Source organism: Marmota monax, unplaced genomic scaffold (assembly GCF_021218885.2).
Source record: "Marmota monax isolate L192 unplaced genomic scaffold, Marmota_monax_Labrador192_F-V1.1 WCK01_AAM20220418_F8-fsc00020, whole genome shotgun sequence".
NCBI lineage: Eukaryota > Metazoa > Chordata > Mammalia > Rodentia > Sciuridae > Marmota > Marmota monax.
This window is the reverse complement of record NW_026692912.1, coordinates 15,971,602-15,981,515: the sequence shown is the minus strand read 5'-3', so window position 1 is coordinate 15,981,515 and position 9,914 is coordinate 15,971,602. Positions and strand designations below refer to the sequence as shown.

The window sequence follows — 9,914 nt, the reverse complement described above, 5'->3', positions numbered from 1 at the left end:
AAAGCATGAAACTTCAACTCACAGAGATGAAGTTGCCTCAAGTTACATTACTGTGGAAGTGGTGGATCAGGGTGCTGGCTTCTAATTTATGAGTTCCCATCTTGAGTTCTGGTCACTATACCTCTAAATACTGTTACAACTGGGGTTTGTAGTCCAATCGCTTTTTTTAAACAAATGCAGAAATCAGGGCTCAGCATCATTCGGTCACTATGCAGCTGCCACAGAATTTACTCAGAGCAAAGCCAGCACTGAATCCCAGGACTTCAAGCCGCTCCTGTTCTTCCATGTAGCGTTGCCTGTTTTGAGTGGTTTCACAGGGCTCTCTCCATATCCCTGCTTCTCAGACTGAAAATGAAAGGGCTGGACATGGGGTGACCACTGTCCACATTACTGAGAGGACTTTGTCCTTCCAATCTAGCCAGATGATGGAGGACATTTTTAAAAAAACTATTTAAAAATCTGAATTCACCAATGAGGCCTCAGTTGTGTGACAATTACACAGGGAAGAAATTGAAAGAATGTACAGCAAGTGCCAAAATTTCTCCTATGAGCTGTGAAAAAAATCCTCTGGAGGTTGTCTGCATGTAACCCAAGGAGAAGCAATAATGCACTTGCAATGATGGAATTGATGTTCTGTTTTGAAATAAATCCAAACATGGAATGTTAGTGTCAAAGGAAATTTGGTAAGAGTTCAGAATAACCTGGTTCAAGAATCTTTACTCATGTGGCCTGATTTGTAAGTGATTCCTGAATATCTAAACAGTACTTACACTCAAACAGAGGGCTTGGGGAATACTGGAATCTTCTTGGGATTTTACACTTCTCTAGTTTCTCCTTTGCTTTGCCCCATCATCCAGTCATGGTAGTATTTGGAGACATTGTTGATGGGAGTGGCATATGTGCATGATGTGAAGGAAGCAAGAAAAGAAAATGAATGGCTGAGAGGAATATGTAGATTTCATGCCCACCTCAGCCTAAGGTCATCATTGAGAGTATGTGCTTTGGAATCAGATATCTGGGTTCAGATTCTGGCTTTGTCACTAATTAGCTGTATAACTTCAGGGAAGTAATTTAACCTCTCAGAGTCTCCATCTTCTCTTTAGAATGATGAAAAGGATGAACATAGTTACTTCAATGCAATATGTTGAATCTTGCTGAAGATGACAAATCTCCAAGCCCAAGACCTGGGACCAGCAAATATATCAGACACACTGCATGATAGACATTATGTTACCACCCCCTTTTGCGAGATGAGGAAATTGCAGCTCAATGAGATTATTTAACTTGCCTGGGGCTGGAAAGCTAGCAAATAGAGATTCAGGATTTGCTGCAGGTGGCTTTGCCCTGAGTTCCTCAGGGGACGCTGTTGGCCTTACGGAGATCGCAGTGCCCCCCTGCTCAGGAGTCTGCCCAAGGCACACTTCATGTCTTTGTTTCTAAAGCTATAGATGAATGGGTTCAACATGGGGGTCACCACAGCATACATCACTGCCGCGATTCTGTCCTTGCCCACGGAATCAGCAGCAGAGGGAATGAAGTACACCCCGATAGCAGACGCATAGAACAAGCAAACTGCAGAGAGGTGGGAGCCACAGGTGGAGAAGGCCTTCCACTTCCCTCTTGCTGATGGGACCCTCACAATGGTGGCCACGATGCGGGCATATGAAGTGATGATGAGCAAGGGGACCAAGACCGTTAGAGCCCCTCCCCAGTACATCAGCACACACTGGTTGGCGTAGGTGTTGGAACAGGAGAGCTTCAACAGTGGAAGAAGTTCGCAAAAGAAATGAGAGACGATGTTGTCCTGGCAGAAGGATAACTGAGCCAGGAGAATGGTGTGGGTTAGAGAGTAGGAATGTGCAAGGACCAGGGACGTGGCCACCAGCAGGATGCAGCGTCTGAGACTCATGACGGTGGTGTAGTGAAGGGGATGGCAGATAGCCACAAGCCGGTCATATGCCATCACTGCCAGGAGGAAAACATCCAGACCAATGAACCACAGGAAGAAACAGACTTGGGACAGGCATCCAGCATAGGGGATGGTGTGCCTGTGAGCCTGGATGTTCACCAGCATCTTGGGGACCGTAGTAGATGACAAACACAGGTCCGTGAGGGAGAAGCTGAACAGGAAGAAGTACATGGGGGTGTGGAGGTGGGGATCAGAGCCAATCGCCAGGATGATGAGACTATTCCCCACCACGGTGACCAGGTAAATGACCAGGAAGATGCCAAAGATGAGAGACTGCTCTCCCTGATGCTCAGAAAGGCCGAGGAGGTAAAATTCAGAAACACTAGTGTGGTTTCCTGTCTTCATGCTGTCGTGTAATTAAAGAGTAAAATAGAAAATGACCCTTTAAAATCTTTCCATGCTCTAGTATTGCCTTGACGGAAACAAAGGCATAAAATAACGGTGACACCAGAATATGGAGGGCTGTGCATCCTCCCACTGAGAAATGCAAGAGCTCTATGGGGTGGTTATTGCTATGCCCACTTTGTTGGCTTCATTGTCACGACAACAAATATTTGAGACAATTGACTTAAAGTTTTGAGAAAGGGTTTGTCTGGCCCATGGTTGTGGAGGCTTCAGTCCACAGCCGTGGGCCTCATTGCATTTGGAACTCTGGTGAGAAAGCCAACATGGTGGGGAGTGGCCAGTGGAACAAACCCTCTCATCGTATGGCCAGGACACAAAAGAGAGAAAACAGAGAGACTGGGGTCCCACAATCCCCTCCAAAAGCATACCCCCCATCACCTAAAACTTCCCACCACATCTCATCCCTAGAAATTGTCATCACTTCTCAGTAGCACCTTGCTGGGGACCAAACCTTCAACACATGCACCTTTGGGGGACATTTCAGATCCAAATGACAGTACCCACCTTCTTGGAAAAGGAATCAAGTCCCTAGAAAGAAGATGAGGTAAAGTTAAGATCTCGGCACTTCTAATTTACAGTGTCTGTACTAATCTACCTCTCCTGAGACCTCCAGAACTAATCCATTCACTCTCTGTGCATTGAGTACTTACAATGTGTCACTGTTTCCTTTAGGTGCCAGAGAGATAGTGGTTCAGAATATGGCAAGATCCCTTCCCTCATGCAGACAATATTCTAGTCAGAGAAGTCATGTGGTCAGCAGGAGCAAGAAAACAAGATGCCATGGTGGGTGGCACATGACTTTGAACTGATGATCAGCAAGTCATGCACCGTGGAGGAATGGATGGGAAGGAGCCAGCCACATAAAGAATTGGTTGGGAGAGCATTTTAGATGTAGGTCACAGTGAATGCCAGCGTGCGATAGAGGAGGAGGAAGGTAAGGGCTCAAGTGAGGTTCACCAAGGGGGCGGGCAGGAAGGCAGGAGGAGGTGGAGGAGGCAGTACAGGGCATGTAGGGCGGGGCCGCGCAGATTAGAGAGTTTGGATTTTATTCTAAGTACAATCAGAGATCTGATGGTGGGATGTGTGGGTGTCAAGCAGCAGATCATGAATGACTTATGATATGGAGAGACCATTCTGCTACTGTGTAGAGAAAGACTGTGGGGACACAAGGGTCCCAGGGAGAGCTGTAAAGAAACAATTGTGGGACCCAAATGGATAGCGTGAAGTGGATGGATTTGGGTTGTGTTTTCAAGAGTTTACAGACTTGTCCAAGGAACAGTAAGTGCTGGATCAGGGCCCTAGAGTAAAAGCAGTTTCTCCTGTCTGGCTGCATCCTTAGGATACAAATATTAAAATTCTCTAAAGTAAACAGGAAAGAATTAAGGTGATTTTCTCTATCAACATAGAAATAATCTCTAGAGTATTTCTCAAATGGCAGAATACCTAGAACTCCTTGGAAACCTAAGAAGACTGAGAGAAGGGGTGCCAAGATGTGGATGATTCTGAATTATTTTCACAAGGGGGGGGTGTTGAGAAAAGACAAAGACAATTGCAGGAGTGAAGATATTTATCATAAAAAACTACTTATGATATATAGACTGTGTATCAGTGGCATAACATTTGATCCACATAAGCTATGTGCAATGTATCTTTTCCCCACATTATCAGATCAGGAAACAGAGACAAATTATATAGCCTAAGATCATATAGTTAATAAGGATCCCCTTATTATGCAACATTAAAATTAAGATCTTCTACCAATCCTGGAATTTAGTCCAAGATTCAATTCCATCCCTGGAACAGGGAAACTCTCAGTTTTCTCATAGGTACTAGAGATATTTGTTTCCTATTTTGAGTGACCTTGCAGAATAGATCCATTTTTAGAATGCTTCCACAGAGGGTCTAGGGCACTATGTTCATAGTGTTTCCTGTATTCAAATATTAGATTGCCTGCTTAATGCCAGCAAGGCCTGTGGACACTGAATAGTTAAGGTTCATCAAAAAAGCACAGTCTCTGTGCTTACAGGCTAACTGGGGAGACTGACAATAAACAAACAGGTAAATGTACAGTCAGAAACTCTGATTTTCATCAAAAAGGAGTGTTATGGTGATACCATTGAGAAAGTATAATTGGAACATCTGTTAGACTAAGTTCAGAGAAAGCTCCTTTGAGAAATTTAAATCTATTTTGGGACCTGACATGGTAATTAGCTATATCAAGAGTGGAAGAAAGAAGAGAAGCATATACATACAAAGGTCCCAAGGTAGTAAAGGGCCCCACTAAAACAGGAAGGCCACTATGGCTGGGCAGTGGGGAATAAGATGATGAGTTACTTGAAAGATCTGGGTCCTCTGGCAGGGAGCCACGAGTCAGTTGAATCAAACAGCGTTGGTTGCATTGTCTTTCCAAAGTTTAGAGTTACTGACACAGTGAGTTTAGAGCTCTGAAGTTACTCTAGCCTTGTGGAGTCACATCCTGGCCACCACAACTCCAGGTAAACCTCTCTGAGATGTATCTGCAGGGGGAAAATTGAAAGGAGCTTGGAGAAAGAGCAGTGGGAGCTCTAACTTTTCAGAAGGAGGGAAAGTAGATGCCTCTTGATTTTCCATTGAACTTCATGCTCTTGAATCTTTGTTTTTTATGTAACAAGAGAATGGAATGACTTAGTGCTCAAGAGTGCACACTCTGGGGGAAGACAGACCTTGGTGTAAATCCTGCCTCTGTTTATCATTAGCTAAGGGGGGAGTTGCAAAACATGTCATTGCTCACTGCACCAACAACGACAGCAATAGCAATAGCAAAAAGACTAAGCCTGCATTGATTGGTAACCTCCTGCTTAGGCACTAGATTGAAAGTGCTTTTCTTATCTCATTGAATTTTCACTGTTTTCTAAGATAAATAAGGAAACTTATTTGAGGTTTAAAGAGAACAATCTAAATAATTTGTCCACGGTGGCTCAGCAAATAAGTGGAAAAGCTCAGACCTGAATTCTGCTCTATCTGATTGAATACTTACTTACCCAATTGATGGCAGGGAATCTCAGATGCTATTGATCTGTGGGGACAGCTTCTTCTTTTTATGGGATAAAAATGAAATTCAGGGTTGTAGGCAACTGAGGGTAGACTTTTGGAGTCACAATAAATGGAACTGAAAAGCCCTGCAGTGGCCCATGGGGGAATATTTACCAGGTTCGGAGGCCTCAGATTGTTATTAGTGGGAACAGAGACTAATTGTCTCTGATTCCCTAAAGACAGAAGGTGCACTACTGTTTTCACATGAGATTTCTGTTCTTTTTGTAGACTGTCCAAGAGTGTTCCTCTTGTCAGTCACCTTGGGATGCTGCTCTGTGCTTGCAACTACTATACCTAGTCAATCTGTGACTCAAGAGGAAAAACTGGGGTACATGTCCACAAGGAGACAGCTGAGAGGGGTCATCTATGCTCATCAGATCTTAACACTATCTTAGCAAGTATCTTGGCCAATGTTCCAACTTACTCTGTGTCATTCTTCTTATAATAGGCAAATTAGGGTGTCTACTGTGGAAAAGAAAAGTTTTAATTTAAATCAGTTTTTCAGTTTCATCTGACTTATTTTGTTCAACATTTTGTTTGTGTGAGATTCACTGAGGTTTAGTGTGTATTGGTTTGTTCATTTTTTTTAGTTTAAAATTCCTTTATATAAATATACCACAATTAAAAAACCTATTCTAGTATTGACATTTAGGATTTTTCTCCCAGTTTTGATCTATTAAGAATCCAGCTCCTGTGAATATTAGTATAAATATCTTTTGCTAAGTGTGTATATTCTCGGGAGTGGAATTACTTATATGTGAGCCAAGGAATGGAGATGCTGGTTGGGAGGAATATATTGATATAACCCAATGGCGTCTCAAGGATTTTCATGGATATATATTCCCATTTACAGCAAGAGAAGTTTTTAGTGCTTCAAATACACAGCAAGACTTGACTTGTTAGTCTTTTAAATTTTATTTTTTTATTTTTGGTGCTGGGGCCTTGTGTATGCTAGGCAAGCACTCTAACACTAAGTCCCCACCCTGTGGCTAACCACCATCTTTTAAATTTTAGCTATGCTGAGAGGTGTGATATAATATCTCATGATAATCTTATTTTTTATGTCTTTTTTTTTTGGGGGGGGGGCGGGTGCACCCAGAAGTGCTTTACCACTGAGCTACATCCCCAGGCCTTTTTTTTTTTTTGAGAGAGGATCTCAGTAAGTTGCTGAAAGTCACATAAAGTGGCTGAGGTAATCTCAAGCCTCTGATCTTCCTTCCTTAGCCTCCCAAGTCTTTGGGATTACAGGTGTGTGCCATTATTCCTGGCTTTAATTCATGTTTCTTGGACATCAACTGAATTTGGACATCTTTGGAATTTGCTCATTTGGAGATCTTCTTGGTGAGGCAGCTATTCCAATCCTCTTCTTCTCTGTTGCATTTTCTCCTTTTTTTTTTTGCCTTGATTTGACGTTTGGATTTGATTTTGTTGCTGAAGATAGAAAGGAAGAGAGAGTTGCCTTTCACCATCTAAATGATATATGTTTCTTATTATAATATTAACATGTTTTAATTGTTATACATATATAAATTTATGGGATTCGCTGTGGTATTTCCATACCTGCAGGTGTTCTGTGTTGATGTGTCCGTCCACCCTCTACCCTCTCTCTGCCCTTGCCCTAGTCCCCTTTCTAGCTCCTAATAGTAATTTTTCTATTTTCAGGTCATTTTTTTCCTCTTTAGTTTCTACAAATGAAATAAAACACACAACACTGGTCTTTCTGTTCCTGGTTTCACTTACTATGATGATGACCAGTTTCATCCGTTTTTCTACAAGGGACAGGATTTCAGATATATTTTGAAGAATGATAATTCTTTCATGTTTTTGTTTTTGTGTTCTTAGTGCCACTAGAGTCATGGCATTTTTACTTTTTTTAAATTTAAGTATAATCTGTCTATTTGCTTCCTTTATGGTCAGTAATTTTTGTGTTTTGTTTGGCCAAATATGTAATATATTATCCAATGTTATTTTCTAAAAGGCCATTTTACCTTTTTATATTTATGTCTATGATACCTCTGGAAATAATTTTTATTCATGGTGTAAATTATAATTATTTTTGTCCGATATTGATACTGATTATTCCAGCACCATTATTGAAAAAGGAATCCTTTCTTTACTGCTTGTAGTATCACCTTTGCCGTTAAGCAGACAATCGTACAGGTGGAGTCTGTTTGTTCCCTTGGCTAATATAACACCACACTGCTACAATTACAGTATATTTATTTTTTCTTTTTTAATACACTTACAATTTATTACTATCAGACACTTTATATCCTCCCATCCATCCATCCAATCAGCCTGCCAACCAACCATACATCTAACTATTCATCCTTCCTTCCTTCCTTCCATCCATCCATGACTCCAACTAGTGCTTTATCTGTCCATCTCTCTATTCATACATCCACCACCACCCCAACCCAATCAGCCAATAAAACAATTAACCAACATTAAGTGAAAAACTCCTGGGTATTAAGTTCTGTAGTAGGCACTGGGCATCCAAAATTAAATAAGATCCAGTCTCTGTTCTCACTTAAGATAGTTCATTGGCTAGGAGAAGTGCTTATAGCATAGAAGTTTTGACATGTGCGGGACTTTGCGTTTATCAGGGCCCTTGGTTCAGTGTGGTTTGTTTCTTATAAAGAGATCAGGTGGGCCTTGGTTCAGCTTGGCTTGTGTTCTTAGAAGGAGAGAGCATAAGCTCTGATTCAATGTGACTTGCTTCATTATATGATTATATCCTCTCATATTTAGTTGATAATTATAGTGAAACATTTTAATTCCCTTACCTCTCATTTTGGGCATGCTCTACATGTATTTCTTGGGGCTTCCATTTAATGTGAGAAAGAGATGCCACTGTGATGTGAATCTATAGTACCACGACTTCAGTCATCTAATGAAGCTGTTGCTGTACCTCTCCAACCCCTTCCCCTCAGTTACTGATTTTACAGTGTTTTTATGATATTTATATAATACCATAGAATAAAATTGGGGTGTTTTGATTCATTACTCTCTAACATCTTGTAGAAAACAAAAGTAGCCCTAGCTACTTTGGTTATGAATTTGTTTACCAGGAGGGATCATTCTGTCTTCATCAAGATCTGAGTTCCTGTCTAATGTCCTTCAGTGCAACCTGAAGGACTCCCCTCACACAGGGCACATCTAGTCGGGTCCCACTCCTTGCACTCTAGTTTATCTCGTGCTGTGGTTTGAATGTGTGTATCTCTCCAAAATTCCTGTTATAGTTCAGCATCCATGCCACAGTATTGAGAGCTTGTTAGGCCAGGAAGCTCCCACACCAGAAATGGAATGTGCACGTGAAGAGAGCTAATCCATCATGTGCAAAGACCTGGTTTAGCTCCCAGCACGTGAGCACATGTGCACACACACACACGTACATTTGTCAAACTGGGTGCAATGATGTATGGCTGTGATTTGATTAGCTTTTTTTTTTTTTGTCTCTATGACCAAAACACTCAACAAGAACAGCTTGGAGGAAGAAAAGCTTCTCTGGGGCTCACAGTTCCAGAGGTCTCAGTTCATAGACTATTACATTGAGGAGGCCAAGCAGTCCCAGGTTAGAAGGGTCCTGGAATGCCAGTGTGCCTGCCATCCAGCTCTGCTTCCTCCATGTGGACAACCCCCCCAGCCTAGCCTCCCATCAGGACCCTGTGCCCAGCAGCTCATCCTCCCAAGACACCTCCACAGGGCAATCCCTGTGGACAGTAGCAAGGGCTGGAAGAAGCTGAGGAGGAGCATCATCAAATGCATTCAGTAACTGTGCTGCATACTTTGCTTCCATTGGCCAGTTCCAGAATAGAATGGCTCTAGTGGAAATGTAGAGCCCAGACAGAACCGATGGGCAGCCAGAAGACCCTGGGCTCTGTGGATGTTGAATCATGGTGTGGGAATGAGGTGTGCCGAATGGCTCAGGCGTCTCTGCACGGATTCCAGGCAGGAGCGCATCTGTATCCACCAGGAGTCTTCTCTGCTTCCCCCCTGCAAAACACATCATAGAGACTTGACCCTGGGACGCTTCTCCTTCCCTGCTCTTTGGGAGAAATTTATTCTTAAATTAATTTTTCTCCACAAATGGTATAATAAAATTGATGTTTCAAAGATTTTCTTTAAAAAGGCAGTTTTTATTTGTTTGTTTGTTTGTTTGTTTGTTTGTTTGAAGAGGGAGGCCTCAAGGAAAATGCTGGAGCCCAGGAGCCACGCTCTCCAATGCCTGAAGCACTCACTGTGCCTCCCTGTCCTGCTCAGTGTAGACACTCACTCACCTTGAGCCAGTGTGGATGGGAACTCACTTGTCCTGAGCTGATATAGATGGGGACTTGATTCTCTTGACATAGTGTAGACAAAGATTCTCCCCTTGAGCCAGGGTAGACTCGATTAATTTTGAGCTGGTCTCTTTGGTCAGAAGGAATCTTTACCTGGTCTTCAGGCCCCTTCCTGGAGTGTGTGGGGA

The 9,914-nt window shown here is 42.4% G+C and overlaps 1 protein-coding gene and 1 long non-coding RNA gene across 2 annotated transcripts; one reads left to right on the top strand and one right to left on the bottom strand.

The window, feature by feature from the left end:
* Positions 1-1,372: 1,372 nt before the first annotated feature.
* On the bottom strand, positions 1,373-2,314 carry LOC124097326 (olfactory receptor 1361-like). The gene has a single exon (XM_046451763.1). The coding sequence runs from the start codon at positions 2,312-2,314 to the stop codon at positions 1,373-1,375; it is 942 nt and encodes a 313-aa protein (XP_046307719.1).
* A 4,296-nt stretch (positions 2,315-6,610) lies between these two features.
* LOC124097470 (uncharacterized) lies at positions 6,611-9,564 on the top strand. Its single transcript, XR_006853234.2, has 2 exons — positions 6,611-6,787; positions 8,933-9,564. It is a non-coding gene; the product is annotated as an uncharacterized LOC124097470 (long non-coding RNA).
* Positions 9,565-9,914: the final 350 nt, after the last annotated feature.